Source organism: Pituophis catenifer, unplaced genomic scaffold (assembly GCF_029215685.1).
Source record: "Pituophis catenifer annectens isolate HBS135680 unplaced genomic scaffold, rPitCat1.0.hap2 SCAF_7, whole genome shotgun sequence".
Lineage (NCBI taxonomy): Eukaryota > Metazoa > Chordata > Lepidosauria > Squamata > Colubridae > Pituophis > Pituophis catenifer.
In genome coordinates, this window is record NW_027256887.1 from 54094546 (window position 1) to 54114297 (window position 19752).

The 19752-nt window shown below is 40.2% G+C and overlaps 1 protein-coding gene across 5 annotated transcripts in view; it reads left to right on the forward strand.

Annotated features, from left to right (window-relative positions):
- NUDT4 (nudix hydrolase 4) overlaps positions 1–17791 on the forward strand; it is a 31325-nt gene extending 13534 nt beyond the window's left edge. For 4 of the 5 annotated variants that reach the window (XM_070947176.1, XM_070947172.1, XM_070947175.1 and 1 more), the window contains 2 exons: positions 11741–11828; positions 15619–17791. In XM_070947176.1, coding sequence (XP_070803277.1) covers positions 11741–11828; positions 15619–15821 — 291 coding nt within the window. In that variant the 3' untranslated portion in view covers positions 15822–17791. The remainder of the gene's footprint in view (positions 1–11740; positions 11829–15618) is intronic. The other variant, XM_070947173.1, reaches the window with a different exon arrangement.
- The last annotated feature ends 1961 nt before the right edge of the window (positions 17792–19752 follow it).

A 19752-nucleotide genomic window follows, 5' to 3' on the forward strand; every position in this document is an offset into this window, starting at 1 on the left:
TATATTCTAGAAAATTAATGTGTACTTGTACTTCTTAGGGGCAGGAGGCAACACATCTAAAATTACTCGGGTGAAGAATTGATAATGTAAGTTGTTGGACTTCTTAATCAGATTTAGCAATGGAACAATATTATAATACAAAAATGAGAAGATATTTATTCTATGGAATATTACTTTTTCCAGTTTTCAGTGGTGTTATTTTTGAAATTCATTCAGGCTGAAATCATTAGTACTTCCACTGAAAAGCAATGAGGATATTTAACGGAAGCACTTATCTAAATGTTTGGATGAAGTAGACATAGCTATTAGAAAACTTGCACAGCAGTTCAAGGTTGTCCGTGCTTCTATGCATCCATGGCTACTTTGCTTTGCTGGCAGTCTCAGTGGACGTGTCTGGTATAGACACATATGCACAAAAGAGGACAGCTTTCAAAGCAGAATAAAGTTGCTTTTAAATCTTCATGGAAAGGGATTTTCGCATTTGTGAAGAGCTTTGCTGTGAAAAGCTTATACAACAGAGATAATTAATTTTTGTCCAATTCCTGGACATAGCATGTTCTGTTAAATCCCATAGACCACTTTGGCAAATTCAATAAAAGCCAGTAGATAAAGCAGAACCATATTTGTAGCATTTATATTTCTGTTGCTGCAGATTCATTCTAGACTTTTATAATATTTATACATTTTGCTTTTTTCTAGTTTGTTACCTTGTTTCTATAATGATGATTAACCATTAATATCAGTTTTATTGATTATATTTTGTTATACATACTGTATGTACATTCTCATCACTTTATTACCTTTAGGATTAGGGTAAGCAGTATTATGCAAAGGGCAGAAGTGGAGAAAGAAATAGTAAGCCAAATAAATTGAAGATCGGATGTAAAAGAAAAGAACATGAAATAGTTAAATCTAGATTGCACTTATATCATTCATCTCTCCAGATGTTTTTATCTTTACAAATTATCTTTGTTTCTATTATACCCCTACAGTGTTTCATACACTTATTTCTTATCCTTTAAACATCTCAGTTCTTTTCTGAAGAGCTCATTAACTCCATACAACCATGACTTTCTCAGTCCTGTTCTTCTCAATTCCTTCACCCTTGGTTGTAGATTTCTTTGGCCTTCACTTCTCAATCATTCCATCTGTATGATCAAACTACAAATAGTCCTTGACTTACAATAGTCCCTTTAGTGACCATTCAAATTTACAGTGGCACTGAAAAATGTGACATGACTATTTCTCAAAGTATGACCTTTGCAGTATCCTCATGATCATATGATTAAAATTCAGATGCTTGGCTATGGGGAAGACAGATGCACTTAACTACCAGGTTACTAACTTATCAGCTGCAGTGATTAGCTTAACAATTATGGCAAAGAAAGGTAAAATGGGGCAAAATTCATTTAATTAATGTCTCACTTAACAACAGAAATTTGGGCTCAATTATAGTTGTAAGTCATATTTCTTTAATTCTGGTCTCACTTTTATATTCAGAGCATTGGAGCCTTGGTAGTACAGTGGTCTAAGGCACCCTGTTATTAAGCTGGTTATTAAGACCAGCTGCCTGCAAGTACTGCAGGTTCGAATCTCGCCAAGGCTCAAGGTTGACTCAGCCTTCCATCCTTTCTAAGGTAGGTAAATTGAGGACCCAGTTGTGGGGGCAATAAGCTGACTTTGTATAAATATACAAAAAGGATGAAGGCTATTGCTGAGCACATTGTAAGCCGCCCTGAGTCTCCGGAGAAGGGCGGCATATAAATCAAATTAAATTTTTTTTTTTTTTTGATTTTGCATCTTCTGATTTTTGACCCTATATTTTCCTTGTTATTATACATATTGCTTAAGTATTTCATTTCCATAGTATTCAACTTTTATGTTTCTTTAGCTACACTCAGTTTTCACTTCCCAATAACAAAGTGGACAAAAACATCCTGTTATACACACCAGTTTTGCTACTTCTCCATTGTGGGGTGGAGAGAGCAGCCAGAAGTGGGTTCAGCTCGTGCAATCAGATGAAGGACTGAGCCTGTCAAAGCTAAATCCCGCCCCCGTTGCTAGGGGCTCCCAGCTTTGCTCAGTCCTTCAGACTGGACTGCAGTGTGGAGTTTCTCTCCGTAGTTTTTTTACCCTTTCTTAATTCATTCGGATTCCTTTGGCTTTAAAAATTGGACTATGATACTGACTATTCTTCTGCTTGCTGGACTCCTGCTTATTTGAACAGTGAGGTAAATTTGCCTCCTTGCCTGTTTCCTCCCCCCTGGACTGTTGACGATCATCCTTCCACTGGTCAGTAAGTGGGGATTGTGGAGCCTCGCGCTCCCGTGGGGGAGGTGGCGATTTCGCCACTTGCTTTGTCATCTTTCTGCCCTGATTCTACTGAGCTAGCCTCATTACCGCTGTGGAGTTGCTACGCTCCCTAACGCTGGTCGGACCGCCATTTTGAGAGCCACCCTTGCTGAGGGAAAATTTCTTGCAGTTTGAATTGCCGCTTGTCGGCTTTCGCAGCCTCAGCTGATTGTCGGACCGGCTTTAATTAGCAGATCCCTGGCCTATTTTGCTCGCCCTTACCAGCTAGAGCAGCGTTTTCACCCCTCTGTCGCTTGGTCGGCTTTTGGGCTCTCCTGTGGAGCTTCGCGCTCCTGTTGCTGCTGGGGCGCATCCGCCATTTTAATTCACCACGCAAGTTGTGGTTTCTGGTGAGGCGTTTTTCTGCTGCGGTCCCCAGTCTCTGAACGTGCCACTGGTCCCTGTAGAGGCTTGGCCAAGTTTATTGCCTCCAGGGCTTTTATATCACTACTGCGCCCTCTATATCCTTAACGCTGCGACACTGAGATGTCCTGCTTAGAGACCATTTGTATTTGTGTGGCTGGCGGCCATTTTATTGAGGCATAGCTGAGGGCAGTTCGGAAGCGGCCATTTTGTACTCCCCAAGGGCTCTCTTTAATCGAGGCCCTCCCTTCTTTCTGCCCAACATGCCTAAGGCAGTGGCTAAGAGCAAGCATGGGCGCAAGGCCCTGGTACAACAACAGTCCCTAGACATCCATAGAGATTTGGGGACCAAATCCCTTTCTGAGGCTGACAACCTGACTGTTTCCAAGTCCAAAAAGGCTTGCTCACATGAAAAGGGCTCTTCTTCCATCCCATCGCGTACTGAACGATGCAGGGATAAAGTTCTGAAGCAGTCAGGTAATAACACCAGCAGCCTTCATTCACCAGCACCAGTGCCTCACTCTCTACTCCCTGAAGCAAGGCCTCATCAGTCTCCTCCTACATCGGATCAGGTCTCACTTCAAGATTGCCCTTTGGACATTCATAGTGCAGACTTGTGGGGCTCAGGTCCAGTGGCTTCCTCTCTGGCACCTGCTCCTTCATCCCAGGCTCCACCTGCTCAGTCTCCTCCTGTCTCAATTTCTGCTCCGGTTTGTACTTCTACGGAAGTCGGGCCGGCTACTGACCATATACAGACTGTTCTTCGTGCTGAGGACATTCAAAAGATGATTGCAGCAGTTGTGCAACAGTCTTTGGCTGCACATAGATCTTCCAGATCCAAACATTTTGCATCTTTGTCGGTAGCATCATACTCCTCCGTCTCCTCGGCTGAGGAAGAGGAGGATGAGCTGTTGTCTACAGCGGAATCTCACTCTCCTGCTCCGTCCTCTGTAAGCCGACCTTCAGCCTTTGGTGATGCTGATCTCCAAGAACCAGAGTTGTCCGAAGACGAGGGTCTCCCTCCGGATCAACCTCCCTTTACGGGCCTTTTTCCGCAGGCTCTGTATAAGTCTCTCCTGTTTAAAGCCGTGAATACGGCTCAACTTGGGACTTCCACTCAACCAACTCTGCCTACGTCTGAGGGCACGCTAAATCCCTTATTTACAGAACCACCTAAACCTGTAACAGCTGTGCCTACTCCCCCTCTCTTTCTGGACGTTATATGGAGGCAATGGTCCTCTCCTGCTACTGCTTCCGTACCATCCACCACAGATAGGAAGAACTTCTCCGTTTCATCTGAATTGGCCTCCCTGCTTCAGGTTCCAACAGTGGATGCCCCTGTCGCAGTATTGCTTTCTCATTCTACAGTTCCAGGGGATCCTGAAGAAAACCTTCGCCCCGAAGAATGTCGCTCCGACCAAGTTCTCCAACGGGCTCCTCTTGCAGCCGCCTGGGCCATTCGATCAACTACGACGGCCTCCTTTTTTAACCGATCGACCCTTCTCTGGCTTCATCAGATCCAAGACAAGCTATCCGCCGAGGACAACAAATTCAGACAAGACATCAACAAAATTGTGGCGGCAGTACAGTTCTTGGCTGATGCGACGTTGAATGCAGCTCGCTTCGCATCCAAATCGTTAGCTTCTACTGTGGCAGCCCACTGCCTGATTTGGCTGCATCATTGGCCAGCTGATGCCTGGCATAAATGGTGGTTGGCCTCCGTTCCTTTTCTGGGGGAGAAGTTGTTTGGGGATCCATTGGAGGCCTTCCTAATAGAAACCAAGGACAAGAGAAAAGTATTACCCACGGCCTACCATAGGGGGGAGTCCAGATACTCACCTTATTCCTCTCGCACCCAATTTCGTCCTTCAGACGGGGGTTCGGGATCCTCTCGTGGTACGAATAATTTTGTTCCCAGGCAGAGGGGGTTTCAGGATAGACCTGGGAGTGGCAGATCCTTTATGACTAGACGGCCCTTTCGAGGGGGAGGGGGTCGTTCCATCCATCGCCATCATTAATAGTGCTCCCGATCCTCCCGTGGGCGGCAGATTGGGCCTCTTTGGGATCGCACTACATCAGATTGCTGGGTCCGGGCTTCCATTCGATCTGGACTGCCCATCGAATTTGTCTCCACCCCTCCTTCTGTTTTTCTCCGCTGTGACCAGTCGGGTAACCCCGAGCGTAGATCCCTTATGGATTCGGCTATAAATCATCTCCTCTCCATCAGGGCCATCCAACCTGTGCCCCAGAATCAATTGGGTCAGGGGTTCTACTCTCGGGTTTTTGTGGTACCTAAGTCTTCAGGTGGGTGGAGATCTATTCTGGACCTTAAATGTTTGAACCATTTTGTTATCTATAGAAGGTTCAAAATGCAATCTTTACGTTCTATTTTAGACGGCGTTCGGAGGGGCAACCTCCTCTGTTCAATTGATTTAACTGAAGCATACCTTCATGTACCCATTCGACCTTCCCATAGAAAATTATTACGCTTCTACTACGCAGGTAATCATTTTCAGTATAGGGCTTTGCCCTTTGGTCTTTCCTCAGCTCCCTGTAGTTTCACCAAGATATTGATGGCTTTAGCCGCTTCCCTTAGGCTTAGGTCAATTCGTCTCCAGTGTTATCTGGATGACATCCTTATCATGTCCACTTCTACTCCTCAGGCCTATTCAGACCTTCGTCTCACCATTCAGACCCTGGCTGCCCACGGTTTTTCCATTAACGTGGAAAAAAGTCATCTCGTCCACTCTACTAGAATTACACACCTGGGGGCAATCATTGATTCTGTTAAGGGCAAGGTCTATTTATCCGGGGAACGCCAGGAGGGGCTGAAGACTCTAGTGGCTCAGGTTAGTCGGGAAAAACGTGCTTCACCCTTGCTTCTATCTAAATTGTTAGGGAAGATGGTTTCGGCCATTGATATTGTTCCCTGGGCCAGACTGCACCTGAGAGACCTTCAGTGGTTTCTTTTGCCTTTGCAGAAGGCGGGGAAAGGCACCTCGTCGACCAGAATCTCCATTCCCAGGGAGGTGTTGGCGTCCCTTCGATGGTGGCGCTCCGAGGCCATTGCCAAGGGCTGTTTTTTCCTGGACCGTCGCTAGGTTGTTGTCACCACTGATGCCAGCATGGTCGGCTGGGGCGCTTACTGCGGAACACAGGTGGCTCAGGGCACGTGGTCGGCCACCGAAGCCTCCCGCAGTATAAACTGGCTAGAACTATGAGCTGTCGTTCTCATTCTCCGGGCCTTTCGTCATCTGGTGGCCGGAACACACGTGTTGGTTCTCACCGACAACGTTTCAACAAAAGCCCACATAAATCGCCAGGGGGGCACCAGGTCCCGGTTGTTGATGTTGGAAGCCAGACGACTTTGTCTTTGGTCGGAACGCCGCTTGATCTCCCTGAAGGCGGAACACATTTCGGGGGAGGCGAACGTACGAGCGGATTGGCTCAGTCGCCAGTCGATAGACCATTCCGAGTGGCATCTGAATCCCTGTATCTTCCAGAAGTTGACGAGTCACTTTGGCAATCCTATTGTGGACCTATTCGTTTCACCTCAGAATACACAGCTCCCCAGATTTTTCTCCCGTTTCCGGACACCTCAGGCGGAGGCAGTGGATGCTCTGCGCTCCCTGTGGCCTCCAGGTCTGCTTTTCGTGTTCCCGCCGATTCCCCTCCTTCCGAGGGTCCTCCGAAAGATTGTTCTGGAATGGGTGGAGATCATTCTCATCGCCCCTCATTGGCCACGGAGGTCATGGTTCGCTGACCTCATGCACTTATCAGTGGCTCCTCCTTGGACACTTCCGTGCCCCTCCGATTGCCTCAGTCAAGGACAGATTCTGCATCCGGACCCACTGTGGCTGAGACTAACCGCTTGGAGATTGAGCGGTGCGATCTTCAATGAGACAACGTCCCTCCTTCAATAATCCGAACTATCCAGGCTTCTCGCTATCCCTCCACGAATCGAATCTATTCATCAACGTGGCGGGCATTTTGTACTTGGTGCTCTTCCCAGGACATCTCATCGCTGGAGGCTTCAGTGATACAAGTCCTGAGATTTCTTCAGGCAGGCTTGGACAAGGGGCTCTCGCCCAACACCTTACGGAGGCAGGTGGCAGCGATTTCGTCTGTTTTGACTTCCAACTCTCTCCAGCCTTTGTCTCACCAACCGCTTATACGACGTTTCCTACGGGGGGCCACCAACTTGTCTCCCCCGGTTTTTCATAGATATCCCACTTGGGACCTTTCCCTTGTGTTGAACTCTCTTACTGAGCCACCATATGAACCGTTACGGACGGTCAGTCTACGTTTTTTGTCATACAAAGTAGCTTTCCTGGTGGCTATAACGTCTGCTCGGCGTATTTCGGAGATTGCTGCACTTTCTATGAGGGACGATTTGTGTGTCTTTCATGTGGACCGGGTTGTCCTTCGACTTGACCCCACATTTGTGCCTAAGATTAACTCTCCTTTTCACCGTTTACAGGAACTGGTTCTCCCAGACTTCTTCCCTCATCCGTCTCATCCGTTAGAACGTCGATGGCACATGCTGGATGTCCGGAGGGCTCTTCGGATCTACTTGACAAGGACTGCGGACATTCGTCGGTCTGAGTCATTATTTCTCCCTGCTTCGCTAGGTGCCAAGGTATCGTTGTCGACGATTGGCCGTTGGATCCGGTGCACGATTGCTACAGCATACGAACTTCGTTCCTTACCGCCTCCTGCCACGGTAACGGCACACTCGACGAGAAGTGCTTCAACCTCAGCGGCCTGGTCCATGCAGGCTTCGCTACTCGAAATCTGCAGAGCGGCTACCTGGACCTCTCCTTCCCCCTTTATTCATCATTATAAGATAGACAAATTTGCTTCTGCAGAGGCTGCCTTCGGGCGGAGAGTTCTCCAAGGAGTTCGAGGGGACGGGGTGTTGCTTGCCCAGACTGTACCCTCCCTAGACTTGGGACGCTGATCTTGGGTATGTCCCACTTCTGGCTGCTGTCTCCACCCCACAATGGAGAAGGGGCGTTGATCCTGCCTGACACGCACCTTCTCGTTGGGTGGAGACAGCAGCCAGTCCCACCCTGTCAGTCTGGACATTAATGTGTTTATTCTCCTGTTTTTTATTCCACACGTCTAGCCTGTCTTCATCCTTCACAAAGCTGGGAGCCCCTAGCAACGGGGGTGGGATTTAGCTTTGACAGGCTCAGTCCTTCATCTGATTGCACGAGCTGAACCCATTTCTGGCTGCTGTCTCCACCCAACGAGAAGGTGCGTGTCAGGTAGGACCAACGCCCCTTCTACTTCTTTTGACAAATATTCATTCCTTCTATCAAATACCATAACAATTACCTTTCTACCAGCATTTATGTTAAATGCTTTATACTTCTAACATCACAAACATTGTTATTGATTTATTAAAGTGTCAAGTTCTCATCACACATCCATGTTTTATTCCCTGCTATGCCTATTTATTTTATTATATCCTCATGTTCGTACAGTTCTTGTTACTTTTTCAAGAACAAATATATGAATGTACATCATACACCCAATATAAAGTTTCAGTACTCTGGTCCAATTTTGTTTATTCTTTTCTCTTTTACCCTTTCAGCCAGAATTCTGTGAGGCACACTTGACAAACTAATTTTACTGTAGGTTTTGGATACAGATTTGTTACTTTTCTTTTTGGAAGAATGCCATTCTTTCTCATTATACAATTATCAGGCATAGATGTATTTTTCACAACCTAATAAACAAGTAACATAGCTATTCTATAAGCAAAAAGCATACATATTTTAATTTTTTATATTACACTATATTTGCAACCTTACAATATTTAGACATTCTCACAGTTTGTCATATTTTTCATAATCATTTTCTGAACATTAACATTTATAGCATTTATTTCTATTCCATTTTCACTACCATTTCCTATATACAGTTGTGGCCAAAATTGTGGAAACCTTTTCGGAAAAGTGGATTTTTGAGGTTTGATGGCTAATAACGCCACTTTTTTTGGAGTAGTACCATATAATTATATATCAATGGAAAGATAATTTAATCAGTAATATAATGCAACAAAGGTTGTTTAATTATCTGTATTCTATGAAAAGTTTCAGCCAAATAAACCAGAAAAAGGAAGCACAACTTGCTTAGGTAAATATCAGGTAGCTTTCCTCATCTGATTGTACCCAGTGAGCATGAGTGTTTAGAGAGCCAATCAGGTATCATCTTGTTTTGGCAATGAGCCAATCAGATCACACTAGGATTCAGTTATTGATGTCATGTATTGAAGCTGAGAGGAGGACATTTGTTACTGTGTCTAACCCACTATTGGGTTTTTTTTGTGTTCTTTCGTTTAGTGAGCTTGTAAAACGTAATAAAATTAAAGTGATGGTGCAAAGAGTTGAGTGGTCGCCCAGAAAGCAATGTAAAATAGTAGTATTAGGTGAACAAGGCTACAGTGATAAAGAAATTAGAAGAAAAATTGTTGGAAACTTAACCAAAGGTGGTATTTCTAAGTTTTTGAAGAGGTATAAGGAGATTCAGTCACTACAAAACCACACTGGTAAAGACAGGAAAAGGTACACAACAGCAGTGATGATAGAAGAATTAAGAGATTGTGCCTACGTGACAGAAGAAAATCATCTCGGTGTATACAAGATGAAAAGGTGTAATTCAGTGTGAAGTTGAGTGCAAGGACTGTTCGGTGCAGACTGCAGGAATTTGGCCTAAAATTTAGAACTCAATGAAAAAAGCCACTTTTATCTCTCAAACAAAGCTTGAAAAGACTAAACTGGGCTAAAATCCATGTTACCTGGACAGAGAAACAATGGGCAGTGTTATTTGGAGTGATGAGACCAAGATCTCCCTGTTTGGTAGTGATGGCATAAAATACGTAAGGAGAAGAATCGGAGAAGATTTGCATCCTGACTGCATTACATGTACCGTGAAACACCCAGTCAGTGTTATGATCTGGGACTGTATGATATCAAAAGGTGTGGGCAGAATTTGTGTGATTAATGGGAATATAAATGGACAAAAATACATGAATGAAATACTTGAGCCCAACTGAAGCCTTCCGCACATGATCTTTTCCAAGACAATGAAGCATTTATATTTCAACAGGATTCATCTCCATGTCATGTTGCTGCTGTATGCAAAAAGTGCTTTCAAGATAATCATATTCCACTGCTGGAGTAGCCTGGGAATAGCCCAGACCTTAACCCAATTGAAAATCTATGGAGCCTAAAGAAACTTGTCAGAAGCTACCCAGCAATAAACCCCATTTAATAGAAGCAATCATTCAATCTTGGTTTCACATTATAACAGCTGCAGAACTAAAAGACTTGGTTCACTCCATGGAAAGATGTTGTAAGGCCGTAATTCATGCTAAAGTTACCCGACTAAATATTAACTGACGTGATAATTTTTGTATATCTCGTTTTTTCTTTGGCGATCATATTTGTTTATCTCATTTTTTCTACGTGTTTCACTTTTCTTCTTTATAACTGAAGGATTCTATAATCCTTCATAAAAGATTGCATTACATTCTTGATTAAATTATCGTTCCATTCATATATAATTTTATGGTATTACTCAAAAAAAAAGTTATTTTTTTTTTAATTTGATTTATATGCCGCCCTTCTCCGGAGACTCAGGGCGGCTTACAATGCGTTAAGCAATAGCCTTCATACTTTTGTATATTTATGCAAAGTCAGCTGGGTCCTCATTTAACCTACCTTAGAAAGGATGGAAGGCTGAGTCAACCTTGAGCCTGGTAAGATTCGAACCTGCAGTAATTGCAGGCAGCTGTGTTAATTACAGGGTGCTTTAAACCACTGTACTACCAAGGCTCCTATTATTAGCCATCAAACCTCAAAAATACTTTTCCCAAAAGGTTTCCACAATTTTGGCCACTACTGTATATAAAATTCATTTCAATATTTATCAGTTCCTTTTATCTTAACATTTCATCCCTCTTATTTTTATCAATTTGTTTTCTCTATACAGGACACAAATTTTCTCTTTCAATAGTCATTCTTTCACTTTAGCTTTTTTTCATTTCTTTCCATATCTATTTTTTTCTCCAAATAAGTCTGTATCGCGTTCAGACTTTTCCCTGAGCAAACATTTACCCCAAAAATCTTCATTCTCATTCATTGTAGGGCCTCTAAATGGCCTATTTACTTTTGTCTTCTTATCCACTCACTTAAATCATCTAATTAAACTGCCCGCCACCCTATTATATTAACTCAGAACATTATATAATTTCCTCAGAATGATACACAGAACTAATAATTGTTCTTCTATTATGACTGCCCACTGGGCCTTAACTTGTAATTATCACCAACCTGTGGATTTCTGTTTTTGTATACACACCAGATAATCTATATAATATCTCATAACGACCCTCTCATTCAGGACAGTTATGCCATCACTTTCCAACATGACTCATCAACTCTGTTCTATACAGATGGGTCAGTATCTTTCAGGCTTATTCTTCCCATTTCTTGTAGTCTCATAAACATTCAACCTACCTATTTTTTTTCATTTGTTAATTCATGCTGTTTAACATTTCTCATGCTTGCAGTCACAGTCTTCTATAGCCTTCATCAAAGGGGCCCATAAATGCTGTAGTACATATAGATTAGGCCTGTCTTTAATCATACTGGTGCAACATGTAGCGCTCATTATTAAAATTAAAAACATCACATAGTTTTGACACATTTTGGTAATATACAACAAGTTCAGCTCCAATTCAGTTGTACTCCAAGCATGCTCATACTATTCTATGAAAGTTTCGATTCCTAATCATATCAAAATCTGCATCCTACCAGCTAAAAGCTCCATATTGTAGCTATCCTGATACAAATTCAGAATAATGTTGCTTTTTTGGAATTATGCTAATTCATGAATGTCAGTCACCTTGAGTATTGTTTTACCGTGGAGAAATATGATGTTAGTAATGTTAATATATCTCTGATGTTGCAAATGTAAATTAAACATATTTCTGTTATCTTTTTTCATACTAAAGCAGAATCAAGACCGGAAGCATAGGACTTATGTTTATGTTCTCACAGTGACTGAAATCCTGGAAGACTGGGAAGATTCAGTAAATATAGGCAAGACTTTTTCTACCTTATATATGCTAACTTTTTAAAACAAAATGAGTGTTTTTAAAATGTTACATTTAGGAATGTTATTTTTAGGAAATGTTCATTCAAGTTACGATACTATGTCATTTAAGTTATAAGCAGTGTGTGTGTGTGTGTGTGTGTGTGTCTAATGTACAAGTGTGTTACTGACAAGGGAGCAAATAAGCAACCTAAATCATACACAGCCCAAATGGTTAGTTTTTCATAGTATGTCTGTTTATAACTCCAAATGTTAAAGATCCTTATTCAGTAAAATGCTAAGATATACATAAACATTTCATATAGAGATTAAGATTTTGCCAGCTTGCAAGCAATAACCTTATTTCTCACATTTATAAGCTTTTCTTAAATATATTAAAATTTTAAATTTTAAAATACAAATACTTAAATAAAAATTATTTTAAAAGTATAGCACAGGGGTCTGCAACCTTAAACACTGAAAGAGCCATTTGGACCTGTTTCCCACAGAAAAGAAAACACCAGGAGCCACAAAACCCTTCCCATGCCTGACTTTTTCTTAAGCGGCCATAAAACTAGCATATGTAGTTGAACTAAACATTCTGTTTTCTTCTGAAACTTTTCTTTTCTTGGATTTATCCATTGTTGGCCTACTGGGGGTTCAAAAGTTCAATAAATCGCATGCCAGCAGGTGTCGCACATTAGCGGTTGTGACACATATTTTGAGTGACGGAGCTGCAGCAGAGGAGTGAAAGAGCCACAGGTTGCTGATCCCTGGTATAGCAAAATAGTGTGAAAAAGTTACTTACCTTTTTGTAAAACTTGTTTACAAGTTATCTAAGTTTATAGGCAAACAATAAATTGACCAAATTTCCTGATGGTACTAAATTGTTTAAAAGGGGCATTATGTAGTACTCTGAAGGATTTCTCCAAATGTAGTGAATGGATCTCACATAGATAAGTGTGCTGACTTGCAAAATATGAGCACAAAAATTCACTAGAATCTTCAGGAAAAAGTAGAACATTTATTTATTTATTTTATTTTATTTTATTGGATTTCTATACCGCCCTACTCCCAAAGGACTCAGGGTGGTGAACAGCCACAGAATAAAACACATAAATACAAAAATTTAAAATAGAATAAAAACAAATTAAATAATTTGGCTGAGACAAATTTAAAACACCCAATAATTTAAAAACAAATTTAAAATTTGCATTTAAAAGGGGAGAAGATTTAGGCCAGGCCAGCTTGATGAAATAAGAAAGTCTTGAGCATGCGACATTGAAAGAGGTTTAGAAAAACGTAATGAGAAAAGTATGTATGTGTTTTGACAGAAGGTCAAAGAAAAAGACTTGGAAACAAACTGATCAAGTTTTCTTAGAGTTTTGTAGATTATATCATTTTTCCATGCTTTGTTTTTTTATTGTTGATGATACATTTAACAGGTGTGTGTGTGTGTAAAAGTATAAGTAATATATATACATCTTCTAGGAGTTTCTTACCAGAATCTGGCCATATGGTTAGGATTTAGCAAATACCATAGGTATCCTCGAGAAAGACAAGCCACTTATGACCATTCAAAGTTATGACCGACACCCAAAACTACTTACAACCTTGTTTCAAAGTTAAGGGCTTTGGTGCTCCCACATTATTTGCCCTTATAACAGATCATGGGGATGCTGTAGTGCTCCCCTGCCTCTCTTGTGGAAGCACCTCAACAATTCCTTGTAGAAATAGCAGCTGCTTTCAGAGCTTTCTGCCCCATCAGCTGGCCAGTAGGAGTCTGAACATCTTTTGCAAGGTTTTAGGAAGCCAATTTCTGTGTGCACACAAGCTGCAGCTTCTGGATGAACTTCAAGGGAAAGTTAAACCTTTCCCTTGGTTTAACTCCCTCCCTCCCCCAGAAAGCCACAGTTCTTCAATTTAAAAAAAAAAAAAAAGCTGGGAGGGAGCACTTGTTGATCTCCCTGCCTCTGCTCTCCAATCTCCCATCCCTTTTAAAAACCTTATCTTGACTCAAGGGTGAAGAGTAGAGGAACAGAAGCAAGCAAGAAAAAATCTATCTGCAACTTTTTCCCTTGAACTGAAAAAGTTTAGCCAATTAGAGACTTGTGCAACAAAATGGAGGATGCAGTATTTGCGAGCTTTAGCTGTTCACCTGTGGAACCTAGCTAGGACTTAAAGGCTAGACTGTATACTGTCTCTTATAGGCAGGCAATCAACTAAAGCTTGCAAAGGCTCAACATCCTCTATTTTGTTGCACAAACCTGTAATCAGCTACACTTTTGGAGATGAATTTTTCAGTGGCCAGCTAATGGGGTAGAAAGCTGCAAAAGGCTAGGGAGCTGGTTCTTTTTTTTTGCCCCAGAAAGGCAGAGCACCTTGACAGGAGGAAGGGCAGGGGCAGAATTAGGAAAGGCAAGTGTATCCAGCATTGTTTCCCATCATTTCTCCTTGGTAAGACAACTATGCAGTAGGCCAGCATATAAGGCACCCAAGGCTTGGGAAGAGGAGTATGGAGTATCTCTAGATGGGAGAGGCCTTGGAAGGCCTGAGGCAGGTGGGCCTGTACTTTACTAGGCTTCCCAGGATCTCCCCCACCCCTGAACTCCACTTATAGATCTGTGCATTTGTTTAACACTTGACAAAGGCACTCGAAAGAGAGGGATAGCTGGTTGTTAATTGAGGCACTTCATTTAACATTGGCCAAACCTCTGACCCAAATTGGCAGGCTCCATTATGTTGTAACTTGAGGACTACCTGTACTGTTTGCCAGTCATTCGGCAAACAGCTCTGCTTTTCACTGTTGTCTTAGGTAATTTATTAAAATACATTAGCCATTCAGAACATCACTTGGGAATAAAAGGACAAGACAAATAAAAAAAATCATTAAAGAATAAACATTTTCCCTCAATATCAGAACTAATTATCTGTTAAACCTAAATGCAGGAAAATTAATTATAAACATACTATTAAAATATAGAATTCAGTCATTTCATGAGTATCATCAAGTTTTAAAAGAGACTAAATAGGATTGGCTGATCAATGGCTATGGATCTTGAAGCCTGAATCATACAGAATATATACCTGTTACGGAATATGGAAAGGGCTAGCTATCTCACAAGCAAGTTTGATAACTTTTTGAAGGCTTCTTCTTTTTGGCCATCACGTTCTGTGGAATACAGGTAGTCCTCAACTTACAACTACAATTGAGCCCAAAATTTCTGTTGCTACGTAAGACATTTAAGTGAATTTTGCCCCATTTTACAATCTTCGCAAAGTTAAGTGAATCATTGCAGTTCTTAAGTTAGTAACACAGTTGTCAAGTGAATCTGACTTCCCCATTAACTTTGCTTATTAGGAATCGCAAAAGGTAATCACATAACCCTGGGACACTGCATTGGTCATAAATAAGAGTCAGTTGCCAAGCGTATGAATTTTGATCATGTGACTATGGGGAGTTGCAACAATCTTTAAGTATGAAAAACAGTCAAAACGTTTTTTGATGTTGTCATAACTTTGGTCACTAAATAAACAGTTGCAAGACGAGGATTACCTGTATTAGACTATGTTACCTTGGTGTTGCCTGTATTTTAAGAATAGATCTGAAATTTCTGGAATGTTTAAAGTCATTTTTATATGCAACATTGTTAAATAATGAAATAAAGGAACTTTCAGAAGTTTGTTTACTTAATGAATTTCTGTACCAGCCATCTCACCTAAATGACTGAAGTTATATAGTATTAGTGGAGTTTCAAACAAGCTGAACCTTAAAATATTATCTTTCTTTCTTCACAGGAAGGAAGAGAGAATGGTTTAAAGTTGAAGATGCAATCAAGGTCCTTCAGTGTCACAAGCCTGTACATGCAGAGTATTTGGAAAAATTGAAACTTGGGTGTCCCTCTACCAATGGAAATCCTGTAGTTTCTTCCCACCCTGATAATAGTTCTATCTATGTTACTTCAGCACAAACCTCTGGGCTACCATCTACTATAAGATAAATTTTAAGTTACTTTTTTCATGTTCTTCCATCACAAGTGGAAATGTATTAGTGATCCTGTGCTGTGTGTATTGTAATCAAAATCTTGAGTCCGTGAATACTTTGCGTTCAGTCTTACTTTTTTCTCTTTTTAGCAATGTATTTTGGCAAATCAAAGCCATACAGGGATTTTTAAAGATGCCTTAAATGGTCCTTTTTCATTTTTAAATATAGTACCTAATTTAAAAAGTGAATTTGAAACTTGACATTTGACTTAATTCAGTTTCTTAAACTTTCTCAAATAATTATATTGCTTTATCCCATTCATTGTTGTTTCCCAAAGTCAAAATTAAATTAGTTGGAGGAGTTAAGGCAATGAAACCAACAAAGTGCCTTCAGTGTTAAGCTTCCTCCTTTAAAATGTTCCATAGAAAAATCAGAGCATATTGATGTTTTTTTTTTAACTTTTATCGTTTCTTCATATTGCTCTTGTTAAAGATTTTGGCCGAATAGGCAGATATCACAAAATGCCAAATTTTTTTCACTTTTGCTACTTATTGCCAAAGTTAGTATTCACTTTCTTTGCAGTTCCAGCAGGTTTAATTAATTACTGGAGACCATTCCAACTTTTTTCAGTCGTTTTATAGATTATGTGAATCATATTATTTGGAAGATAACTGTTTGGGGGGCTAAAGGGAGGCAAGGTCATATCAGAACATTGAAATGTTTTCATATCTGCCACTAAAACATGCATGTTTTTTCTCTAAACAGTAACAAGTTGTAATTTCACATTTTTTTAAAAAAAAACATCACTAAATTTCCATTTTTCTGTAAAGACAGTTTTGGTTGAGGTAAACAACCACTTCTGTTGTAAAAATTTTTCTCTTCTCATTCTTTCTATGTAACATACATTCACTGTAAATAATTCAACAGATGTAAAGTGTAAAGTGGAAAGTAAATGTAATGTAAATACAATTGTTCAGCCATTTGGGTTGCCACCTATGACTTTCATGTCTTAATAGTGACATAACAAGCAGGAATTTCAATAGCTCAATTTCTTTAATATACCTTCAGATTTTTCTGGTTTTTTATTACACAGCTGTTAAAGGGACAACAGTTATGCCTAAAAACAGGTGGGGACTATACACTATGTAATGCTGCTATGAAATAACCACTTACTGTTGGCAATTTTTTTAAAGTGTCATAATTTTTCCTCTAGAAAAATGGAAATGATAATGTGCCATATGTATGAATCTAAATAAGGAACATCTGTAAAATATAAGAACAGTTGTGAGCTTTCATTTAAGAAGAACGTAATAGTAGTAATAGAGGATTGATATGAAGTTCTATCATAGGTAAGAACATTGAAATTTTAGTAGCTTAGATGATGGTGGGAATCATAGGGCGCAATCAGTTTCAAAGAGCCCTATGTAAAGTCAAAATGAGAACGCAGACTTAATACAGAAACCTTGTATTAACTGGAATGGGAAAGTGATTAGTTATAAGTAATGTACAATCCTAAATTGGCTGTTCAGGCCCATGTTTCTATTTATTATTCAATAGTTTATTGACCATATAGTTGTAAAAGTGAGAAAATGTCTCACACTATCAGTGATGAACAGAACAGTAAGCCAAGTCTGTAGTTCTTAACAGCTTCATCTCAACATTTTTGGAATATAATCTAAGCTAATAGAAATCGCAGATTACTAATGCATGGTTATTTTGCTTTTCATCATTATATACTATGTAAAAATGTACAGTTTACGCTAACTAAATCAAAGGTGAGTGCTTATAAATACTTCAGGCTGCCGTGCCACATAGTTACACTGATGTACAGATCTCTTTAGCCTATGCAATTTAAAATAATTACATCCTCCTCAGATTTCTGATATCTCTCTTGCAACATGATACACAGGATAAGAAATATCCATCGTTCAATTTCTTGAATTTACAAGTTCATTGAATAAAGTTAAACATTCTTTAATTCTATAATTTGCAGGCTGTGCAGTGCTTTGAAATTGGTTTACGAAAAATATATGGCTGCCAGACAAGTGTTCAGCTTGTGTTCCAAAGCACCTCTTCTAAACTGAATCCAAAGAAACCCTTAGCTGTACTCTACTAATTTGCAAGTATAGGCAGGGCAATAGTTGTGTCAGATATAATAGGAAAGACCTCTTGCAAGATAAAATCTTTTATAACTAATAAAAAGAGCATGGTTTTCTGTAAATTGTCAAAGTATTGAAATATTCTTGTAGAATTAAGATGTAGATCAAAACTTGCTCTTCAGTGACATGCATTTGGTCTCTCAGAGGAATGGAAATTGATTTGGATCTTCATGTACAAAAGTTTGTTATAGAGAACAAGTAGTTGGGAACATACCTTATAAGCAGTGTAAGAGGCAACAAGAAATAATTAAAATCTCATGTTTACTGCAAGCTACCAAAGCTATTAAAATGTTTGAAACAATTGTTCAATGTGCTCCTGAAAGTGTACATACACAAAGACAAAACACCACAATTCAAGTTGTAAACGTTTTGAGCTGAGCATGGCTTTCTTTTAAAGACTGATGTAAGAATTTTGACTTTTTATATCTGAAAGAAACCTCAAATAAAAAATAAACACTTCCTGAAGACTGCTGTTCCTTTTTACAAAGTTTAGCATCATGATTAAGCAGTGCTTCACCAGGTTTAGAACCCACAAATATACTGCCACAACAGAAGCAGATTCAATCAAGCTGGCTGGCTCTATGTATTCATACTAAGTTCTAATCAAATTCTCATCTACCGGAAGTGCTTCTCATCAACTTTGTAGGGGAAGAGCCAACTTGGTGTATGTATACAAAGTATCAGGTGCCTGGTAACCACTTTTTCAGTGATTGGCATGTTATATTAAAAGGAATAAGTTTTCATGAGCTGCACTTCGTCTCACCAAGTGCCCTTAGGAGTATAATAATCTTTGTGTAATACGCTGAAAACATTTTTCGCTTTCTGTCCTTTAGAATGATGCCCTGTTGTTTGCACTTGCTTTAAAATGTGTCCATCTCTGCCATTTTCTTGTTCAGAGTTGGAAATGTACGAGACCAGATACCAAAACACTGTTATTGCTATTTTAGAAAAAAAAAAAACACCTATGCTTCTAGTAATGTACCAAAGCACATTAATATTCTGTATTGCTTACAGAATGTCCAAGGCTCTGTCTACAGCACTTGGAATTTGATCAAATATAGAGGAAGATTGATCTGGAGAGCTATACTGATTAATAATCTACAGGGACAATGAGGCAATGTTTGGAATTTGGTTCAAAAGAAGCATTTGACAATCTGCACTAGGACAAAAGGGCATAGGAGCCTAAAAAAACATGTTGCCCTCATATCAGTACAAAGGGGGAGACCCATTCAGATCTACCTCATGTTGCTGATTTCTCTCATTGTGGACTTTCATCATCCACAGTCTTGTCTCTCTTCTTAACCCCACCACAAAATGGCAGGAGGAAGTATAAAAGTCAAAATCGCTATGCAAAAGGGGACAGGACAGTAGATTCAAGCGACAGCAAATACCATGCAACAATCTCTACAATGACAACTGGATTGGGCACAACCTCAGCAACAGACTTAATTTGCTCTGGTCAATGATCAGGAATGTTTCCCTCAACCTCTGGGCTTGTAAGGAAAAGAGAGAAGCCAAATTATTTGAGAACTTAGCTATTGTGATGATTTTTTTTTTTAATTTGATTTATATGCCGCCCTTCTCCGGAGACTCAGGGCGGCTTACAATGCGTTAAGCAATAGCCTTCATACTTTTGTATATTTTATACAAAGTCAGCTTATTGCCCCCACAAACTGGGTCCTCATTTCACCTACCTTAGAAAGGATGGAAGGCTGAGTCAACCTTGAGCCTTGGAGAGATTCGAACCAGCAGTAATTGCAGGCAGTTGTGTTAATAACAGGGTGCTTA